The sequence below is a fragment of the Diachasmimorpha longicaudata genome, chromosome 6 (genome assembly GCF_034640455.1).
Source record: "Diachasmimorpha longicaudata isolate KC_UGA_2023 chromosome 6, iyDiaLong2, whole genome shotgun sequence".
Taxonomy (NCBI): Eukaryota; Metazoa; Arthropoda; class Insecta; order Hymenoptera; family Braconidae; genus Diachasmimorpha; species Diachasmimorpha longicaudata.
The window spans coordinates 3,302,145-3,324,091 of NC_087230.1; the positions used below are offsets into that span (position 1 = coordinate 3,302,145).

General features: G+C 36.8%; 4 protein-coding genes across 9 annotated transcripts; all 4 read left to right on the plus strand.

Annotated features, from left to right (window-relative positions):
- Nucleotides 1-40: 40 nt before the first annotated feature.
- LOC135163664 (uncharacterized) lies at nt 41-4,948 on the plus strand. The gene is made up of 2 exons (XM_064123295.1): nt 41-291; nt 1,181-4,948. Exons 1-2 carry the CDS (start codon nt 106-108, stop codon nt 4,658-4,660), a joined length of 3,666 nt encoding a protein of 1,221 aa, XP_063979365.1. The 5' UTR covers nt 41-105; the 3' UTR covers nt 4,661-4,948.
- Nucleotides 4,949-5,992: 1,044 nt separating this feature from the next.
- Nucleotides 5,993-12,696, plus strand: LOC135163763 (serine/threonine-protein kinase STK11). 3 transcript variants are annotated; one of them, XM_064123529.1, is made up of 6 exons: nt 5,993-6,617; nt 7,120-7,240; nt 7,624-7,809; nt 8,101-8,237; nt 8,670-9,013; nt 10,153-12,696. In XM_064123529.1, exons 1-6 carry the CDS (start codon nt 6,283-6,285, stop codon nt 10,299-10,301), a joined length of 1,272 nt encoding a protein of 423 aa, XP_063979599.1. In that variant the 5' UTR covers nt 5,993-6,282; the 3' UTR covers nt 10,302-12,696. The 3 variants fall into 3 exon arrangements, with proteins under 3 accessions (XP_063979599.1, XP_063979600.1, XP_063979601.1); XM_064123530.1 differs by lacking the exon at nt 10,153-12,696 and adding an exon at nt 9,509-9,648; XM_064123531.1 differs by lacking the exon at nt 10,153-12,696 and adding an exon at nt 9,344-9,372.
- Nucleotides 12,697-13,100: 404 nt separating this feature from the next.
- On the plus strand, nt 13,101-21,885 carry LOC135163762 (excitatory amino acid transporter 3-like). Of its 3 annotated transcripts, XR_010299183.1 has the most exons (8): nt 13,102-13,632; nt 13,860-13,902; nt 14,165-14,400; nt 14,473-14,706; nt 15,098-15,289; nt 21,098-21,232; nt 21,297-21,566; nt 21,763-21,844. XR_010299183.1 is itself a non-coding variant. In XM_064123528.1 (7 exons), exons 1-7 carry the CDS (start codon nt 13,226-13,228, stop codon nt 21,866-21,868), a joined length of 1,353 nt encoding a protein of 450 aa, XP_063979598.1. In that variant the 5' UTR covers nt 13,101-13,225; the 3' UTR covers nt 21,869-21,885. The 3 variants fall into 3 exon arrangements, 2 of the variants coding, with proteins under 2 accessions (XP_063979598.1, XP_063979597.1); XM_064123528.1 differs by lacking the exon at nt 21,297-21,566 and having other exon boundaries at nt 13,101-13,632; nt 21,763-21,885; XM_064123527.1 differs by lacking the exon at nt 21,763-21,844 and having other exon boundaries at nt 21,297-21,753.
- Nucleotides 15,501-20,847, plus strand: LOC135163764 (uncharacterized). Of its 2 annotated transcripts, none has more exons than XR_010299184.1 (2): nt 15,501-16,837; nt 20,172-20,847. XR_010299184.1 is itself a non-coding variant. In XM_064123532.1 (2 exons), exons 1-2 carry the CDS (start codon nt 17,600-17,602, stop codon nt 20,252-20,254), a joined length of 1,068 nt encoding a protein of 355 aa, XP_063979602.1. In that variant the 5' UTR covers nt 15,501-17,599; the 3' UTR covers nt 20,255-20,847. The 2 variants fall into 2 exon arrangements, 1 of the variants encoding a protein (XP_063979602.1); XM_064123532.1 differs by having other exon boundaries at nt 15,501-18,584.
- Nucleotides 21,886-21,947: the final 62 nt, after the last annotated feature.

A 21,947-nucleotide genomic window follows, 5' to 3' on the forward strand; every position in this document is an offset into this window, starting at 1 on the left:
GGTAATTATCCAAAGCTCAGAAACGTCTAATCTATAGATGGAATACTACGACGACATTCTCGGTGTTCGTGTATTGAAAGAGGACAGAAACGTTTTGATTTTTTGATGCACATGGTCGAGATGGAATCGGCCTCGAGTGATTCTAATTCCAATAAGGATGAAAATCCATCGAAAATTCGCAAAATGGGAGCATCAGTGTTGGATAGTTTCACAAAATTAACTTCCGAGGATGAACGGACCAGACTTGATGGAGGAACAACCCTTTTGAGACATTTGTCGCAGCAGAAGAGTGTAAGTACAAATTCTTAACCTCCAACAGTCGATGTACGTTGCAATTGAAAAATTCGTTTGATCTGGAAAAGAAAATCAATGAGGAGAATATTGAAGAAAAGACTAGAGTTATTATTTAGATCAAATATTTGTAGTTTGTGACTCCTTATTACTGCAATTATTTTTCTAATTTTTTTAGTCGGATAGAAACCGTTAATGTAGACAAATGAGACCCTCGAGAGATATTTCCTGAATTAGAAAATTAATACTTTGTTTTGCTGAAAGTTATACTCGCTGCGAATTTATATCAACTTATTGGTGGAAAGCGCTTAGCCTTTTTTTTTCTTTTCGTTTGGAGACTTTTTTAGTAAAAAAATTGGAGCATAAAGATGAGCAGAGAAGATGAAATATTTTGACTTCATGACTTATTAATTAGTTGATAGAATGAAGTAATTTTGTAATTGAAAAATACAGTTCATTCTCTTTCTGATGCACCTAGACTCCATTGGTGAATCTATTTCTGGATTATGACTTGAAAAAATGTTTTGTTGAAAATTTATGGAAAATCGATTGATGACTTACTACAAAACAAAAACAAAACGTTTTTTAGACTCCAAATACCCCAGAAAATTCATTCTTCCATGTTTCCTGGGAAAACCACATCTTTTTAAGATATTCCATGACAAAATAACCTCAATATTCTAATGGTCAATTCATTAACCGTTATAAAAAAGCCCAATCGAAAAATAAAATTTAATTTGAAGAAAAAAACCTCAGAAGTTTAGAACATCTCTTCTGTTGCAACAAATCAAAAATATTTTGACTATGAGCTAAAACCAAGTAAAATATCAAAAGTTTTCCCTCTAAATACCAAAAGTTTTCACTCATAAATTTATTCAAATTTCCTCAGGACGACCCGGACAGCAAAGAGCTTGACTATTCCCTCCGTCGTTTGATCCGTGGTCTAGGCGCCTCCCGTCCCTCCTCGAAGAAGGGTTTCTACACAACGTTAACAGCCTACCTGAAACTCCACCCTCAAACTCCCCTCCTACCCCTCCTTGAAATACTGGACGTTGAGTTAAAGTCATCGGGCCACAACCCCAAGAGTGAAAATGCTGACATCTTCATGGGTCGAATCCTCTTCTGTGGTGCCCTCGTGCGTTCGAATGTCCTGCAGTCCTCAGCGTCCGACTTCCAGCAAAAGATAATAGAGATCCTCCTCGAAGCCGGGGGTAAACGTAGCTACCTCTCCGCCAGCAGTTTCTCCTTCCTAATTGACTTCCTTCATCAGTTGACCACAAAATCCCTGAAACCTAGTATCTGGCCGATCCTCGAGCGAGAGCTGGGCAAGCCCTGGCCCGAACAGACCCTGGACACTCTCCACACACTCCTGATAATGTCCACGAAGTTCCCCAGCCTCGTTAACAAAAAATTCCTGAAGGAGCATCTAGGAACAGACAAGATAATTACCGAGGAGACCCTAGAGCACCAGCTAAAGTTGGTGACAGACATCCCCAGGATAATCTACTGCCACCATCCCCTGTATCCCGTCTTCTGCGAACACCTGGTGGCCTCCAACTACCTAATTCCCTTCTGGACAGGCCTGGATCAGCGGTTCATCAAACCCTCGAGGAGTATCGAGCGTCTCTCCCTGGAGATTCTTAACCTCATCGTCACTAACATCAAGGACAAGAGTATCCTGCCCTCACTGCTCACTCCGAACTTCCTGCAGCACATGCTGAAGAGATTCATCAGCAACAAGAGGAACAGAAACGACGAAGTGGCGAATGCCTTCAGGCAATTTTTGACGCACCTGGTAACACAGCTGAACGATAAAGAACTGAAGCCAAAAGTCGCTGTATCAGTCTTGAAGCGATTGGTGCAACATCCTGGGGACTTGATGATCGAGAAGATCACGGGGACAAAAATTCTCCAAATGATAACCGCCAATTTGGACACAAGTGGTGTCAAGAAACTGTCGAAGTTTTATAACGAAATTGCATTGAATTCCGTGAAGAAGAGGATCAGAGAGAGGGAGGAGGCCTGGACGAATGCAGAAAGGACATACGTGGGACAATTGTTGAGTAAACTCCTGGGGCATCCTGCAGTCTCCTTGGAGCAGGCGTGGAGGCTGGAACAGCTTAAATTGTTATTCACCCTGGGCTTCTGCGAGGGTTCAAACGTGGGAGTCGAAGTAGCTCCTGTTTTCAGGGAGAGCTTCTACCGAGCCCTAGACCATAAACTTCCAAAGCTCGACGATTTGAAGTCGGTGTTGACAGCCCTGATAACTGATCTTGATAGAGAGATCTTCGAGGAGAAGACGAGGAGCTTGAGGACGCCGTTGCCGGATGACGCTGTCGAGGCCTGGAAGAAGATGATCTCATTCATAAATAAACCTGAGAAGACGTTCAAGAATAAACATGCTGTGCTGATTTTCTACACAATGGATCTGAATATGGGTCTTCAGTTATTCTCAGATCATGAGATGGCGATTTCATCGATAAATGAAATCCACAGCTGTGGAGACAGGTTGAAGTCCTCAAAGTCATCTAGGAAACCTAAACGAAAGCCCGAAGAAGTGGATGAAGAAGAGCCAGAGTGGGTGGAGGTGATAGTAGATTTGTTGCTCTCGTTGCTCTCCAGAAACAGCCACTTGTTGCGGTCTCTAGTTCGTTGTGTTTTTCCTCATGTATGTCCTCTGTTGACATCGACGTCTGTTCATCAGATCCTGGCAGCATTGGACCCCAAGGATGACAAGGGGCCCCTGGGAAAATCCTCAGAGGACTCGTCCGATGAAGATTCAGACGAATCAGACGATAAATCGGATGATGAAGTGGAGGAAGGAGAAGAGGAATCAGAGTCTTCAGACGAAGAGGATCCAGAGGATGACGAGACCATCACAGATAAATTGCGATTAGCAGTGAGACAAGCCCTCGGTGATGCGTCAGCCCAGACTGACGACGAGGACATCGACATCGACGAGATCGACGAGGAGGAGGGAAAGAGGCTCGACGAATCACTGGCAGCTGCCTTCAGAATCCTTAAAGAGAGTCGCTCGGGGAAGAGTAAGAAGCAGGAGAAGTCTGCTGAGACTTTGACACACTTTAGGGTTCGAGTGATGGACCTTCTGGAGATATATTTGGATTCTGAACCCTCGATGGCACTTGCTCTCGACATGCTGGTTCCTCTGTTCGCTCTTCTGGAGTTTTGTATCAAGGACAGCCATCAGAAGCCACTGGAAAACAGAGTTAGATCGTGTCTAAAGAAGTTGTCAGCTGTCAAGAGGTTCAAGGACACCGTGGGTGTCGATGAACAATTGATAACAGACTTGGCAAAGGTGCTTGTGGAGAAGGGAGAAAGATCAACTCTCATCTGCCAGGAAATGGGAGACAAACTCGCTGAGTGCTGTACCTTTTTGATAAGGTGTGTCCAGCAGGCCAATCTTGGACCTAACACATTAGTTGATATTTATGGTGAGAATTTGACAGCATTCTTCAAGAAGAGGGACTGTGTACTGCCTGCAACATTATTCAGAAATGCTCTCCAGTTGAATTGGGAGGGAAATTGGAAGCTGGTGCCTCTGATTGGAGATTATGCTTTTGATGCTAGCATCAGGTCCTTCAGGAGGGGACAGGCTCTGGAGTTCTTGACAGTTTTCTACAGGAATCACAGGCTGATCACGAGAGACAGCGAAGGAGTAAAGGAGAACCTGGAGAGGATATTGGCGAGAAATTGTTTGGAACTGTTCCAGGAGCTTGGGGAAAAGGCTAATGGAGAGGGGAAGAAAGAGGTTAGACAAAAGTTCGTGGGGGCACTCTGGAAGCTGCTCCACGCAGTGCATTCAAAGCAAGCGGAGGGAGTCTGGGACTGGGCGAAGGTTGGCGAGACTATGGCTCAGTACAGGGGGGGAGTTTCCTTGTCCAAGGATGCCAAGACTGCTTACAATCGATTAGCTGCGCTCATTGGGGCACCCAAGAATGTTCAGGGTAATAATGAGGGTGTGAAGAGGAAGAGGAATGTTGAAGTTAAGGTTAATGGAGTGCACAGGGATTCTGATGATGAGAGGGTCGAGGGTGAGAGTGGTTCAGACAGTGAGGACGAGAAGACCACGAAGAAGACGAGGAAGGAGGTCAAGAAGAAGTTGAAGAACCTCAGCAAAAAGAAGGATAAACAGAAGTTGAAAAAGGAGGCCAGGGAGCTGAGGGCGAAAACCATGGGAGAGGGACTCGATGGGGTGGATTTCAGCTCTGTGGTGATTAATGGAGGGAACGAGGGGATGGAGAACGGAGTGGAGGAGCTCGGAGATGTCGTCAAGGGATTGGGGAAGAAAAGAAGTGGTAGTGCTGACGATAACCCTGGAAAATCGAAAAAGAAAAAGGGAGTTAAGTAGGACATGCTAGGACTTATGATTGTTATTTTTATATATTGCGTATGTAGATCGATACGACAATTACCAGTGGTAATTATGTGTCGTTACAACTTTATACGAATAATCAGGAGTGAAATGATAGGATGAGATCAGCACGATCAGAAATTATTTGACGGAGTTCTAGAAATTATCTCAGCTGTTTTACTTTTTATCATTTTATTACTGACATTGATCAATTCCATTTGTAAATAAAGCCGAGAAAATGGAAATTTGATATTTTGAGAAATAAAAAGTTGCGTAAAAAATTAATTTTTTTTTATTTATCTCCTGTCAAGATCACGATTCTCCAATAATTTAAGTGTTGTCAATTTTCATAATGGAAACGACTTTCTACTTCAACTTTGCACCCACGAAAATCGAGAAAAATACAAAAAAAAATAACGAGAGTATTTAATGAGATTTTTCTTTATAAAAAAATTATTATTGTCGTTTCCTTGATATGATATGTATCCAAACATCATTCTGTTCGTGAATAAATGTATACATTCTCTCAATTAACTGTAATAAAGGAAAATCGCGTGGAAAATAACACAAAGCGGTTAAAAAAATAAAAATAGAATTAAAAATTTTCGTTATTCAGGCAAAATAAGAGAGATGAAATTATTTCGTTGTGATTATTTATGTCATTGCGGCCGATAAAACGCGTTTCTGATCGAACAAAGCGAGATATCCCCAACGATATAAAATAACATCATGGCCACGGCCAAAAAAGTGATTATGACTCATGTGCCTTATAATCCTGGCGTTCAACTCGGACCAAAGAGGGTAAACTAAAGTAGAGGTTGAGATCCTGGAAGTGAGGGGACCCCACCCCATCGCTAGTTATGACCCTGGTAGTCAGATGCGCCACCGTCGATTTTGGCGACCCAGAAAATTCGCCTCTTCATTAAAAAATTGTCTCTTCGTTCCCAATAAATATTTAGAGATAAAACCAACGCTGTTTGAAGAAGCATTAAATTCTCCTCGATCAAACCCAGTTCCGTCTTTTAATCTCACAAAATCAAAATTGAAAACCACAACGAAAGTCGAAACGTAGTCTCTACGCCGAGACTCCATTGGGGTTGCCACCGCGTTTCAATTTTCCCCGTCGCTTGTACTTTTCATTTATCGAGATTAAAGAATGAAACTTGGTGTGATTGAGGGGGATTTCAGTCCCTTTCGAAGAACGCTGGTTTCATTCCTTAATGTTGATTAGGAACGGAGAGATAATTTTTTTAATAAACCGACTAATTTTCACGCATTTCCCCCAGCCACCAGAATCGACGATGGCGCCCCTCACCGCACAGGTTATTACTAGCAGTGGGGTGGGGTCGACTGGCACCCCAGATCTGATCCTCTACCAGCAGTCTATCCTTTTTGTCTCTTTGGGGTGTCCTTTCCGTTAGAATTGTGAGAACACCTTAACGGAGGGGGGAAAAAATAAAAAAAAAAGAGGGGCCACAGCCCTGCCTCCTAGTGCGATAATTTCAAGAATGGTGGTGCCGGTTACGTTTTTTAGGTTAACTAAATCATCAATAAATTTATTTTTGTTATTTACACATGAATCTAGGGGGTAGTTTAGTGGTTAAATTTATATTCCAAAAATGGACAATAGGATAACACTATGTGATCCAGACGACGATGAGATTGATAATATATTCGGTGATGTTGAGCCTGTAACGTGGTTGAACGATGATCCTGATTTGGAGGATATAAACACGTTCTTTCATCGAGTTGATTCTGATCAGATTATTTATGAGGAGAAGAAGAAGAGGTGTAAATTAATTGGTAAATATGTTATGGGAGATTTGCTCGGAGAGGGGAGTTATGGAAAGGTCAAGGAGATGTTGGACTCCGAGACACTCTTCAGGAGGGCTGTCAAGATATTAAAGAAGAAAAAGCTGAGGAGAATACCCAACGGCGAGCAGAATGTCAAAAGGTTTTATCAATTTTTCAATTATTTTATTCATTGAATTGCCATTGTGTCCGGGAGGAAGAATTGACGCACGAAAAAACATTAGACAAAAACATGGCTCTCTCTGGGGAATTTGGAATGATTCTTCTGTGAGATTCTCTAACAATTCTTTCGATGTTTTAATAAAACTATATTCCAATACTTTTGAACAATTTAATGTGAGAGATTCTGCAGAGATCAACAAATTTTTATGGTTCTGTAAAAATTTTTGGCCGATTATTTTACAAGATATTTCTGTTGTATTTTCATTTGTTTTTTGGTATAATTTTTTTTTTAATTAGGAAAATTATGACTATGAGTTACTACAGAGAGAAATTCTGAGTTCGTTGTCTGAAAAATTAATATCTGTGGACATTTCTTATGAATAACTATTCAATGAAAATCTTTGAAAACATATGGTAAATTCTTATGAATTTTTTAGAGACAGCGATCTTCATGCATTTTGATGAGAGATTTTTTCTTCCAGGGAAATAAAGTTACTCAAGAGATTGAAACATAAAAATGTTGTTGAACTTGTCGATGTTTTGTACAATGCTGAAAAGGAGAAGATGTATTTAGTTATGGAGTTTTGCATTGGTGGACTGCAGGTAATTATGATTGGTTTATCACTTTTCAATCGATCATATCTATTATAAGAACTTCTAGAAATATTTTTCGTAAAACTCGCCTGAAAATTCGTAGAAAAAATCTTTACTTCCATTGCATTCCTGTTTATTTCGTTTCTTACAATAAAGATGCAACAAAAAAATCAACTAGTGTAGTCGTAGCTGCCGAAATAATATGAAAAGACGATAACAATTAGTCAACAATATAAAAAATTAGACATCAAAATCTATGGAATTTTTCTCAAATGTATTTCAAAAAAGCGCAAAAAGCCTGCAATAGCCTTCACACATCTCGCAAGGGAATAAAGAGTCATTTCCCAAAGAAACTTCTGTTTGTTTTTGTTGACAATGTTTGTTTGATGAAGGACATGTTGGAGAGTGCACCAAGCAAGAGGTTCCCTATCTGGCAGGCCCATAGTTATTTCACCCAACTCGTTGACGGACTCGAGTATCTCCACAGCCAGGGAATTATCCACAAAGACATTAAGCCAGGAAATTTGCTGCTGACACCCGGCGGAACCCTGAAAATCAGTGATTTTGGCGTTGCTGAGGTAAAGACAATTTTCCGGAATATTTTAAGTGGCTAAATGACTTACCATCAGAGTAAAATTTTCAAACTCATTATTTTCTACGGTGAAATGTTTATTTTTGGAAAAACAAATTTTTATGCCCCCAATAATGACTTTACGTAGAGCCTAACCATTTGGGTTTTCCAAAATAAAGATTTAGCCCTACCAAATAATCGGATTGAAATCTTTGCTTTGATGGTAAGTTACATGGCCCCTTAATGTGAAAGTCCACGAACAATTTATTTCACTAAAATTTATTTAACTAAATTCCAGGCGTTAGATCCCTTCGCTATTGATGACACGTGCACAATGGGACAAGGGTCTCCTGCATTTCAACCCCCGGAGATTGCGAATGGCTGTGAAACATTTGCTGGGTTCAAAGTGGATATTTGGAGCAGTGGAGTTACTCTGTAAGTAGTTGAAAAGTTAAAAAAAATTTCCTTTTTTTTTCAAATATCTTAGTAATGACAGATTTTAGAGGCAAAAGTCATAATAATTTTCTGCTGATTATGAAATTATCTCAAAAAATGCATTTACATATTTTTCTCTCAAACTCACTCGTTAACGAGGTAATTCCATAACGATTCACCAAAATAAAATGATTTAACCATTTACGTCTTTTTACTTTTTTCAATTATTTGGAATTTTGCCGATAAATATCGGTTGAAAGTTTATCTACCGATTCTTTCTCTCGCGAGACTTTCGATAAACCATTCCAGAGGAGCAAAAAAATTTTTTTTTACGAAAACATTTTTATGATGTAAAATAAAATGCGGCGACATTGTTTCCAAAAATTACTCTTCTTCACTCCAAGAGTCTGATGATCATTCAATTCTTCACAGATACAATATAACGACTGGATTGTATCCATTCGAGGGAGACAACATTTACAAATTATACGAAAACATCGGTAAAGGAGAATACACTATACCAGACGAAGTTGAGCACGAGTTGGCGTCCCTGTTGATGGGGATGCTGCAGAAGGAGCCAGAAAAGAGATTTACGATACAGGAAATCAGGCATCACCCGTGGACGATTTGTCGGTTCGAGAGAACCAATGAGGAAGTTGCTGTGCCACCTCCCAAGGGCAGTACCTGCCACAGAATGACTGTTCTGCCTTATCTCATGGAATATTATTATGGGGACGATCAAGATCCCATGTATTATACAGAGAGGCAACTCAATGGTGAGTTTGGGAAGACATTAAGTATTTAATTGGAATAAAGAGTCGTATAATTTTTACTGTACAGTTCTTTCCTAAATCAACATGAAGAAAAAAATTTTTGCCTCGAATTTTTTGATTCAATATTTCGAGAATTGATAAAAATTAGATGGTTTTTCTTTCTTTACCCCCGCCCCCCTAGAATAATTAAAACTCTTAATTCCATAACTGAAAAAATGTATTTGTTTACCTGGTGCACCCGAGGAAGGGTATTCACGGCTTAATTCATCTTTAACCCTCAACCAATCATTTTAATTCCTTTGATTCACATAGTTTTATCCCTGTAATTAGTAGACTCTCATCAATGATCGTGTTAACGTTGAATCGGTGAGTCGCAATCTCCACAACATTCTTCCTCAATCATCTGGCATCTCGACATCACTAACAAAGGCAGGCCACTCAGCTGATCATTTCCATGTGCCTCGACAGTCTAATTTAAATTATTGAATTGCTTTTCAGATGAGAAACGGAAATCTGAACGCACTTTATCCAATCGTCTACTCGTATTTCTTTCAAAACCCTGCATCATACTGTAACAATCACGTCAGCACAACTCGCGTGTATATTTTTATTTGGATCTTGGACGTGTGAACACCTGGGTACATTCTTTGGTTTATGATTTTTATTCTTACTGCTTGGATAATTTATGTATTGAGATGATAGCTTGTGAAATGCTAATTAGGAGTGGATTTTTAATAAAGATTCATTTTGTCTAAGAAAATGAATCGACGAGGAAAAGTACTTCATATAATTTTTTGGAAATCTCTGGAGGAACAATTTTTTTTTAAATGAATGGTTTTTCTGGAATTCTTCTAGTTCAAGTGATATTTCTAAATGTTTTATTAATTTTTTTAATTTTTAACTTTGGATTGCAACGACAACAAATTTGTTGAAATCTTGTTCCTTATAATATGCCAAAAATATTTTAAAAACATTTCCGATTTTGAAATGTCAAATTCTTCAACCAAATTACATGGTAATCGTTTTGAAAAATAATTCCTTTGCAGGCGCAAAAATTGTTATGAAAAATTAGTAAATTGGAAAAGTAATTTAAAATAATGCAATAAGTTATTAATGAGTTGCCAATTTTTTGGAATTTTCAGAAGAAAGGAGACTCCGCGACTTGGACAAAGCCAATAGCGATCAAAAGAGCAACTCCAGCAAAACAAATTCCCACAATCCAAAAAAACGATGGCGCAAGTCGATCTCTTGTATTAGCGTTAAAAAATTCACATCCTGCAAGCCCTCGTGATTCACCATCTTTTATTTGTCATTAAAAAAATCCACACTCTATCAAAATTGATGGAAAAAACCTGTAAAAATACCAAGAATATCTTGAGTTGAGAAAAGTGCTGAATACAGTGGCATAAAGTGGAAGGGTAAACGTTTATATCCAGACATTTTCATTTGCTCCCCAATTTTAACGAATGTATTGAGCATAAATTTGTTGTGATATTAATATTAATTACTTCGGATAAGTGGAGCTGAGAAAATCGTCAATAACAATTCAATCTGAATTGCTGAAGATGTTAATGGTTATGTCATCATACTGTGCCATAAGAACTGAAACGTATTTTTCCCAATCTGCCAAAAATAATTTTGCATTAATAAAATTTTCGTAGTATATTTTTTACTTGAAACATTTTAAATTTCTCGTATCCAGCACTTTTCCATTTATTTTTTTAACGTGATGAAAAAAAAACACAAAATAATACAGATATTTTATTTTCTCCTCGAGTTATTGAATTGTTGAGACGTTATTAGAGTTCTATTGAATGTTTCCACGTGAATTTAAGGGGGAAAAAAATGATCGACGAGGGAGACAAAAATACCGAAAAAAATAGTCGTGTGTGAGAGTGTATATGTGAATGCGTGAAACCCAGTGATTGCATTTGGATATTTCGCTAATTAATACTGCGTCGTGAGAATAATAAAAAGGGTGAGAGTTACCCTGATGAATAATTGTGTGATCACAACTGGATAAATGAATGATGAAAACACAAAGTATTTCTTAGGCCTTCAAAGTACCTTACTTTGCACACAAATGCCGTGCATTATTGTATTAAAATTATGTACATATCTCATTTGTTCCCTTGAATTATTTTCAAGGCTGAGCATTTAATTAATAATCGCCTACATATTTATTATAAAAATCTTTCTTCATTCGATCAGTGATGCAGAGCCACTGCATTGTCTATTTGTAACGAGTAGGGGTGGTGAACAGCCAAAAAGAATAATTAAAAAGTGTAAATAGATTTTTTTCTTTCCTGCGTTTAACGACAGAACACATGAATTCAAATGATGGGAGATTTTAGAGAATTCTAAAAGTGCCATGAGCTTGCCTTTAGCTTTTTTTTAGCATTCGTGGAACGTTGAACTCATGGAAAATAATGCTGCTAGAGAATACAATTTTTTGTTTGTAATTAAATTCAAGGATGAAGTAATGAAACGTGATGACTCGATTCTTACGAATTTATGATGTATTTTGTTGAAAATTCCACTTGTTTTAGGCATTTTTAAACAGATATTTCATGGGAAAAAATCTCTACATTCTGACCAATCGAGAGGAATTTATCTGCAAAACTTTATGAATTTTTTTCGCTCAGATATACTTGGCTTCAACTGCTCAAAATTCATGCCTAAGATGTTTTAAATTGTAATTCGCAACTATTGATTTTTTCTGTGAAAATGTTCTATTGAGAAATGCAGAGCATCATTTTCTGATTTCTACCAAAAAACATGGGAAACACCAGCAAAATTTTAAGAATAATTCTACCAACTTTTGCAATCGGTTCTTTAACGAGAGAAAGATCAATAAAAATGAATGAATCCACGAATTCATTACATTAATTATTTATATAGTAATGGGTACTACAATAAGACAAAGTTTTCATTGTATCGCGAATCATTGCGTTTCGAATCTTCTCCAAATAATTTTGAAAATTGAAAAAAAACACGTTGTCAGTGTTCAAATCGATAAACCGTGTTCACGTTATCAACTACTGTTTATAGTCAACGAAAGATTTTTCGTATTACCAATGTGCCGGCCAGGAGGACTTTGAAAATGAATTTTGTTGTTTCGAATAAATCGAAGAATCCCAAATAACTGATGAACATTGTATATAGGACAAGCCTGTTGACATTAAAGTACAAATTAAGAGGATGATTGACAATTTGACTCTGATCTGTGTGGGCCTGCATAATTCCACGCACGAAAAAATTACGTAAAAAATTCTATTGAATTTATAATTTTTATTCAAAATTCTATTCAATTTTTATAGAAAATTCGATTGAATTTTTATAGAAAATTCTAATGGAAATTGGACTAAATATTCTAGCGAATTTATTAGAATTTTTGTGAAGTTTTTTCGTACGTGGATCGTGTCTCAGCTGGGGACTCGATAACACAAATGTTTGAGTAATTGTATTAAATGATTGTTGATGTTTGATGTCGCTTTTCAAGACTCACGAATCAATGAATGGTAACTGATGTTGCGACAGTGATTGACATTCTTTGTTTATTGGAAGAGCAATTTAACGAATGCATATTTACTCGTGTGAGAAATGATGTAATATTCGAATCCTTCGGCTTTCATTATTCAGAATCATTTCATGAATCATAATCAATAAAAATTGTATTCAAAACATTTTTTTCTCCCTGATTTATCCCAAAATTCAAAGTTCAGGAATCCAGTTTCTATTTTTTAATGATTCATTCAATTGAAAAGCTGATTCATTCGCGTACTTTGATCATTCTAAATACGGTAGCATGGATTTGCCAAAAAATAGTTTCTTTAACATTTAATAAAAACTGTCTGGCCCCGAAATGACGAAGAAACTTCGAAAAATATAAATATTATAAAAATGAATAGATATAAATCCACTAATGTCCCAAAACTCGTGAAAACTCACCGCTTTTAGACGAAAAAAGGAGTGAAATTTATTACAAAAGCTCAAGGTAATTCATAATTTCATTGTAGAATCTTCATGATTTATATACTTCGATGATAAGACCGCTAAAGAGATAAGTCCGTAGTAGCCTGAATCTTTCAACATCATTTAGTGAACGTTTTTCCCCCGTCTACGCATCAACAGAGCAAGAGATTCTGATTTGTTCCTCAAGCCCTTCACATTTTCAAAACCGCCTCCAATTCAGTTCTTTGCCAATTAAAAATCATGAAAGTCTCACCAGAGAATCGCTCCACAATATTCATATTAATTGGTGTGACCTCCGGGTTTGTGATTGGAGTAATCCTGAAAAACCTGACCCCTCAGCCCTGGACGGATCGTCAGCTTATATATTTCCAGTTCCCGGGGGAGTTATTTCTCAGAGGTGTCAATTGCGTTATTCTTCCGCTGATTGTTTCGAGCATTGTGAGTGCCACTTGTCGTGTGAGTACCTCCGGAAGTATTGGGATTAAGGCCTTGATGTACTATCTGACAACGACAGCACTGGGAATAACTCTGTGCGTTCTACTTGCTGTGACAATTCGACCTGGAGAATTCCATAAAATTGAGAATAGTGGAGGTTTTAATTATTCGAGGCATTTCGTGACGACAGACACTTTTTTGGATTTGCTAAGGTGATTAACGGAGTTATATTGTTGACTTTTATTTTATTTTTGTCGTCTCTTGGAAAATCGAAATTGTTTCACTGGAAAATTTGAGGTATCGAATTACTTTAGATGTCTTCCTGAATAGGAGAGTCAGGACGATGGCGAAAAATGTCATCAGGTCGAAATCACCAAAATTTGGTGAATAATGCCTACGAGTGACAGATATCTCATTAATTTTGTTGTGTTTTCTCCAGGAATCTTGTGACAGATAATTTAGTAGCATCCTGTCTCTATCAAGTAAGGTCTCCACTTCTTCACGCTTAAAAAATTCAATAGAAAACTCCATTCTCCTCGGGAAATATCAACGGAAGCCCTCACCAAAATTTCATCAAATCAAAGAAAAAACAAAGAAATATTACAGAGTAAAGATAGAATAATTTGAACGATTAAATTAACATCCGCACTACCCAGCAAATTCGCTAGATTTTTCTATTGATTTTTTTTTGAAACTGACTTTTTTTTATTTTCCACGTCGCAATCAATTTTTTCAAAATCCTAGTACCAAACTATTCTGATAAACCTCGAAGATGGAACGGATAACTCAACTTCAGGTGACCTTTACTCCTGGATAATTTCGCACAAAAACATTCCGGGTACGAACGTTCTGGGGCTCGTAGCATTCAGTTTACTTTTGGGAGTCGCCGTCGGTGAATTAAAAGAACAGGGAAAACCGCTGTTGGATTTTTTCAATGCAGTCTCCGAGGTCAGCATGATGGTGATGGACTCCTTAATCTCGTAAATATGAACTAACAGAGCCACACGAAAAAAACAGAGATGAGCCGCTCAGATTTTCTTCAATTTTTCTAGGATCGTCCCGATAGGAGTTCTGTTCCTGATCCCGGGGAAAATCCTCCAGAGTGAAGACGTCGGGGCGATGATATCCAGATTGGGAGTTTACGTTGCCACCGTCTTTCTCGGATTATTGATTCATGGACTGATTGTTCTTCCGGTTTTTTATTTCATCTGTACGCGCAAGTCGCCGTTCAATGTTTTATTAAAAATTGGACCCGCGATTGTTACGGCCATTGGAACATCATCTAGGTGAAAATATATTTTTATGAAAGTTGATTGTTCTCGAAAAAAATATACAGAGAGAAGAATCCAGCAGAAATGTCCGGGAAATTCATTGTAAAAAATCCACTAAAAAGTAAAAAGTATTGTTATTGAAAAATCTCTAAAATCATTATAAAATGCCATTTTTTTACAAAATTATTGAACAGTAAATATATGGTTCTAAAAATCATTTGCTCGAAGTTGTACAATATTTACATTCCGAAATTTATCAGAAGTTGATTTCATACGTAAAAACAAATGTTTCTGAACTTTAGATAAGTCGAATTATTTGTTATTGAAGTCGCTCCTTACGTTTAGCTGAATAATAATTAAGTGGAAAGTGTCATTTGAATATTCCTCTCACCCTGTTGTCTTCCAGTACAGCGACAGTTCCTGTGACTCTCAAATGCCTGGACGACCTCAACGTCAACCAGAAGGTCTCGAGGTTCATGGTTCCAATCGGCGCAACGATTAACATGGATGGAATCGCTTTGTACGAGACGATAGGAGCAATATTCATCATCCAACTGCGAGGTCTGGAGTTCTCTCTGACTGGAATCATCGCGATAGCGTCAGTACCTTCTGATCATATTAATGACATTGTTCCATGCGTGCAAAAAACATCCAGAAAAATCCAGTGAATTCAATGAGAAATTATGAAAATTGGGTTTTATCGATCGGAACAAGGAGATATAAATTAATAGAATAAATGGTAAAGAATTGTTGTGATGAAGTTGGGATGTCGAGAGTGGAAAAACTGATGAATTAAAAAATAGTGTTGGATTTTGGGGATTTCCCCATATACAAAATTCACTCTTCTCAATTTTTATTACTTTAAGTGGTGATGGTTTATGGCCATATTATTTGGGGATTTCCCTTGGTTATAAAATCAAGGGAAATGCCCACAGTTTTCTTTATTAGTTTTTATTTTCCTCTGGATATTTCTAAGTGTATCTGTTGGGCAGAGGGTATAGTAAATAGTAAGAGGAAATATTCCGGGGAGGGGGTGAAAATTATATTACCCTCTTTAGGGCAAGTGGGTCTACCTTGTCTTGCCTAGTTAGTCTCTCGTAGATTTTTGTACAGTGAAGTACCTTCTGACTGTCTAGAATTCTTTCAATTAAAGTTTTTATAAATAAAAAGGTGTTATTTAATTTAATCTTAAAACCCCATAATCCAATAGGTTATGGGCCCAGTATTGTTTTCAAATATTTAGTGCGTGAATTGAAAAACAATTTTTTGTGTTGTCTTCAAGTTTTTTTTAAAGTTCAAATTCGTGTGATAATTAAGTGGTTACAGTAAACTAACAATAACAGTGACAATGCCGCCGATAAGTCAAATGAAACGAAAAATTGATCGGTTCAATGGTGAAGGCTATAGTGTGTGGAAGCAACGAATTAGAAATTTTTTAATTGATTTGGGAATCATCAACGTAATAGATGAACCCCGTCCGGAACAAGTCGGATGCGATTGGGAAGACGCGGACAGACAAGCGAAGGACGTGATAACAAATCATCTTTCGGATACCCTCTTCGAATATGGAGAAGGACTTACTTCAAGTCAACTTTTTGTGAAACTGGACACAATGTACGAACGTAAAAGTGCTGCAACTATGATGACATTGGATAAACAACTGATCACGTTAAAAATCAAAGTGAACAGTTCATTAATTAATCACTTCACCACATTCGACGACCTGGTCAGACGCTATGTGAGAGCCGGTGGAACAATGCCCGAGATAACGAAGATAGCAAGATTATTAATGACTCTACCCAAATCTTATGAGGCAATTACGACGTCAATTGAAACTGGATTGACTGAACAATCAACGTTGGAACAAGTAAAAAACCGACTACTTGAATATGAAACAAATATGTCAATGCAACCAAGCAAGGCACGCTGAAGGTGAAGAGCAACATCGGAATCGAAGGCGAACTTATCCAAGTTCTTTATGTACCGGAAGTACCGTACAATCTGTTATCGGTACCAAAATTGCAGGCATCAGGTTTGAAAAACGTTTTTGATGGACAGGGATTCCAAATTTACAACAACGGTAAGGTAGTTATTAGTGGTAAGAGACGAAGCAACGTAAACATCGTCAAATTCACCGTCAACACGGGTAAGTTTCTTACATGCATAGCAAAAGCAATAGATTACAATCTATGGCACCAACGTTTAGGCCATATTGGCAAAAATAAATTTTTAGAATTAAAAATAAAGAAATGGTAAGCGATGTTGATTTGTTGAACAAAATTAAGCCAAACGATACACTATGCGAAGCTTGTATAAAGAGTAAACAAGCGAAATTGCCATTCAGTAAAGAAAAGGATAAAAGTCATGTGCAACGAGCATTATTCATAATACATACGGATGTTTTTCGGTCCGGTAACTCCTCTAACCGTGAAAGATCAAAGATATTTTGTAACCTTTATTGATGAATTTACTCATTATTCAGTTATCTATTTAATGCAAAATAAATCCGAAGTATTTTCTAAATTCAAAGATTATGTAGCTAAAAGTGAAAACCATTTTAATTCAAAAGTAGTTAATATCTATTGCGATAACGGCCGAGAGTATTTATCAAACGATATGAAAAATTATTGCATAGAAAAAGGAATAACTTATCATTTTACAGTACCGGGAACCCCACAGTTAAACGGTGTCGCTGAGCGTATGAATCGTACAATATTAGAGAGAGCTCGCGCTATGATTATCGAGGCAAAGTTAGATAAAGTTTTCTGGGGGGATGCTGTTCTAACAGCAGTGTATTTAATAAACAAAACTTCAACAAAAGCATTAAAAATCAACAAAACACCATTTGAATTGTGGCATGGCAAGAAACCACAAATAAAATATTTGAAAGTATTTGGTTCCACGGTTCATGTTCTTATCAAAACAAATGAGAATAAATTTGATGAAAAAATCATGGAAAGGAATACTAGTAGGATATGAACCAAGTGGATACAGAATATGGGATGTAGAAAATAGAAAATACATCATTGCAAGAGATGTAATTGTCGATGAATCAAACTTTCATATAAGCAGACCACAGGTGATAGAAAATGAAACTGGAGTCCCTGAGAACAGCTCAAACTCAGTATGTAAAGAAACTGAAATCACTGACAATGGGTCAAATTCAGAAATAAATGATACTGAAGTTGATAGCGAAGTATTAAATGAGAAATACAAATTTGGTAAAACTGGAGTCCCTGAGAACAGCTCAAACTCAGTATGTAAAGAATCTGAAATCACTGACAATGGGTCAAATTCAGAAATAAATGATACTGAAGTTGATAGGGAAGTATTAAATGAGAAATACAAATTTGGTAAAACTGGAGTCCCTGAGAACAGCTCAAACTCAGTATGTAAAGAAACTGAAATCACTGACAATGGGTCAAATTCAGAAATAAATGATACTAAAGTTGATAGCGAAGTATTAAATGAGAAATACAAATTTGGTAAAACTGGAGTCCCTGAGAACAGCTCAAACTCAGTATGTAAAGAAACTGAAATCACTGACAATGGGTCAAATTCAGAAATAAATGATACTAAAGTTGATAGCGAAGTATTAAATAAGAAATACAAATTTGGTAAAGCTGGAGTCCCTGACGAGACGTCAAACACAGCAAGAAAGCCAAAATGGAGGGGGTTCGGTATACCTAGCAATGAAGGTAGCCAAAGCCAAATACCTCACTGTGAAAATCATAAAATCGATGCTACAGACACATGGTCAGCATCAGGAGAAATAACACAAAGGCTGCAGAAAAAGATTCATGACAACGACTTGAAAAACTTAAGAGACAAAAATCATATTTTAAGGGAGTCAAAAGATTTGAAAAAGGATGGAGCACCTCCTATTGAAAATAGTAATAATAGCAATAAAGATTTTTCACAACTAAGACGTAGTAATAGAATTAGAAATATTCCAAAAGTTTCTTACAGCGAAGAAAATTTACAACCTGATTATTTAATGTGCGCTCAATCAGTGGTATGTAAAATTCCCAATTCATTTCACGATATAGAAAACAGAGATGACAGAGAACTCTGGAAACATGGCATTCAAGACGAATTGAATTCTTTATTAATTAATCAAACGTGGACATTGGTTGAAAAACCGGAAGGAAAAAATATAATAGACTGTAAATGGGTATTCGCATTAAAAAATGATGAATATGGAAATCCGGTAAGATATAAAGCACGATTAGTAGCAAAAGGCTTCAGTCAAAAATATTTAGAAGATTACAATGAAACTTTTGCACCTGTCGCGAGACTTTCAAGTTTTAGATTCCTAATTGCATTCGCAAATCAATTCAATTTAATAATTCATCACATGGATGTTAAAACAGCATTTTTAAACGGTAAATTGAAGGAGGAAATTTATATGAGAGTACCTGATGGTGTTAAAAGTAAAAATAATCAAGTATGTAGATTGAATAGATCCTTATATGGACTCAAACAGGCAGCAAGATGCTGGTTTGAAGAATTTGATATAGCAATAACGAAAAGAAAATTTAAAAGTTCTCCAGTAGATCGATGTGTTTATATACATGACAGAGGTCATGTGTTGAAAAATATTCATTTAATTTTATACGTAGATGATTTAGTTATAGCAACTGCCGATCAAGAGGCTCTGAAAGAATTGAAATCATATTTAATGCAAACTTTTCAGATGGTTGATCTGAGAGATATCAAATTATTTTTAGGAATAAAAATCAATAGGACAGAAAATACAATAACGTTAGACCAGAGTGCATATATTCAAACTATTTTAAATAAGTTCAAAATGACTGAATGCAATGCAGTAAATACGCCATTAGAAACAAAATTGAATTATGAAGCATTAAATGTAGAAGACGAGTTCAACGCACCCTGTCGAAATGCCATCGGTTGTTTAATGTATCTCATGGTTTGTACAAGACCTGACTTGAGTACGGCAATAAATCTTCTAAGCAGGTATACAAATAAAAACAATGAGGAATTATGGAAATGCCTAAAGAGAGTATTTAGATACTTAAAGGGTTCAGTAGATTTGAAATTAATTTATGAAAGAAGCACAAGTCATGATGTTTTGACAGGTTACGTTGACTCAGATTGGGGTGGAAGTGATAGTAATGATAGAAGAAGCACTACTGGTTATCTATTTACATTATATAACAAATGCACAATATGTTGGAACACTCGTCGACAACCTTCAGTGGCTGCTTCATCCACAGAAGCTGAATACATGGCACTTTTTGAAGCAGTTAGAGAATTAATCTGGCTCAGATCATTGGCTCTGAGTATACATATTGAGATTGAAGATCCAACAATAATATATGAAGATAATAATGGCTGCATTAGTATAGCTAATAATCCAGCTAGTCACAAGCGTTCCAAACATATTGATATAAAGTATCATTTTTCAAGAGAACAAGTAGAGAAAAATATAGTAAAATTATTACATATTCCCACAGGTGAACAATTGGCTGACATACTGACAAAACCACTTCCTGCACCGAGATTCTTACAACTAAGGACTGAAATAGGGTTAAAATAATATAATAATAAATGTTCTGTAAATTGATTGGTTTGATTAGGTTTTTCTGGGTTTCCCTAATCCAATGCAGTAAATGCTGAACCATATGTATTTGCCCCAGGAAACAGTCAGAAGGCACAATAGATAAAAGATATGGAAGTTTAATATTTTGAATATTGAGTTAGAATAAGGAGGATTGAATTTTGAGGGGGTGTGTTGGATTTTGGGGATTTCCCCATATACAAAATTCACTCTTCTCAATTTTTATTACTTTAAGTGGTGATGGTTTATGGCCATATTATTTGGGGATTTCCCTTGGTTATAAAATCAAGGGAAATGCCCACAGTTTTCTTTATTAGTTTTTATTTTCCTCTGGATATTTCTAAGTGTATCTGTTGGGCAGAGGGTATAGTAAATAGTAAGAGGAAATATTCCGGGGAGGGGGTGAAAATTATATTACCCTCTTTAGGGCAAGTGGGTCTACCTTGTCTTGCCTAGTTAGTCTCTCGTAGATTTTTGTACAGTGAAGTACCTTCTGACTGTCTAGAATTCTTTCAATTAAAGTTTTTATAAATAAAAAGGTGTTATTTAATTTAATCTTAAAACCCCATAATCCAATAAATAGTGTAGATGTTCCCTCGATCGCATAAAAACTCTTTAATTTTTTTTTTCAGAATTAAAAAAATACTGCGCACATTTTTCATTTAGTTTTTGGAATTCACGAGTTCATCCAATAAGAAGAATGCACTCGACCCAATTAATTCATTATATAATTTTTATTTATGTAGTTTATCTATTAATTCTCTGGATTTAATTTTGTTTATCAAAAAATATTCAATGAAAAATTGGCTGAAATTTTTATAGGATAACTTGCACTGTCTCCTGCATCGGAGCTGCTGGACTTCCCAACGGAGGCTACGTCATGTTAATTGTGGTCCTGCAATCCCTAGGAATCCCCGCGGAGGACGTGACTTTGATCATCACAATCGACAGTTTAGTGTAAGTTAGAAAAAATGGGTTTTCACTTTATAAAAAAACATGGTATTCCCCCTTTTTTTTCTAGCGATAGAGTTCGAACGACTGTGAACATAATAGCGGACGCTCTCGGTGCATCTCTCGTGTCTCACTTCACGAAGCCCGACGAAGATATTCATGACGAATTTGAAATTGAACCTTTGTCTCTCGAAAATACCAAATTGTGAAGAAAGCAGTCACCATTCTATCCAATAAAAGAGGAATAGAGCTGCGTATTTCCCTTGAATGTGGACTTCTTAAAACGATTTGAAATTATTTAACACAGCACGCAACACAGACAATTGAAAACCAATTTTGCGTAATACAATTTTTTCATTCGGAAAAAAAATTAAGGTCCTAAATCCACATATTCTCCGCTCCTAATAACAATTGAAATAAGACTGACAATAATTCCTGATGTCTTGAATGAATTAAACGAGAAATGAAACTTAAATTCGCAAATTCATTGTTAAACTTAATTCCTCAGATTGGAAAATTATCCCGCCTTTTTGCAGCGACCTCTGTGGCACTCCCATCGTTACCAACAGTCAATCCACCGCCTGCCTTATCGACGGAACCCCAACAGCGCCACTGGTGCATGAAAAGCCCCATCTAACCTAGAAATTGCGCAACAAGACCGACTTAACGATTTGACAGATCGATAAACGCGCGCCAGAGCGTCTGCAAGAGAAAAGAGAAT

What these genes read in the sequence shown, in the direction of transcription:
- LOC135163764 (XM_064123532.1), top strand. Translation starts at nt 17,600, where the DNA reads ATGTTCTTATCAAAACAAATGAGAATAAATTTGATGAAAAAATCATGG. An exon ending in AGCACCTCCTATTGAAAATA is followed by an intron (nt 18,585 to 20,171) that starts GTAATAATAGCA and finishes ATATTCCCACAG; the next exon opens with GTGAACAATTGGCTGACATA.
- LOC135163664 (XM_064123295.1), top strand. Translation starts at nt 106, where the DNA reads ATGCACATGGTCGAGATGGAATCGGCCTCGAGTGATTCTAATTCCAAT. An exon ending in ATTTGTCGCAGCAGAAGAGT is followed by an intron (nt 292 to 1,180) that starts GTAAGTACAAAT and finishes AAATTTCCTCAG; the next exon opens with GACGACCCGGACAGCAAAGA.
- LOC135163762 (XM_064123527.1), top strand. Translation starts at nt 13,226, where the DNA reads ATGAAAGTCTCACCAGAGAATCGCTCCACAATATTCATATTAATTGGT. An exon ending in ACTTTTTTGGATTTGCTAAG is followed by an intron (nt 13,633 to 13,859) that starts GTGATTAACGGA and finishes TGTTTTCTCCAG; the next exon opens with GAATCTTGTGACAGATAATT. An exon ending in ATCACAATCGACAGTTTAGT is followed by an intron (nt 21,233 to 21,296) that starts GTAAGTTAGAAA and finishes TTTTTTTTCTAG; the next exon opens with CGATAGAGTTCGAACGACTG.
- LOC135163763 (XM_064123529.1), top strand. Translation starts at nt 6,283, where the DNA reads ATGGACAATAGGATAACACTATGTGATCCAGACGACGATGAGATTGAT. An exon ending in GGCGAGCAGAATGTCAAAAG is followed by an intron (nt 6,618 to 7,119) that starts GTTTTATCAATT and finishes TTTTTCTTCCAG; the next exon opens with GGAAATAAAGTTACTCAAGA. An exon ending in TGGAGCAGTGGAGTTACTCT is followed by an intron (nt 8,238 to 8,669) that starts GTAAGTAGTTGA and finishes AATTCTTCACAG; the next exon opens with ATACAATATAACGACTGGAT.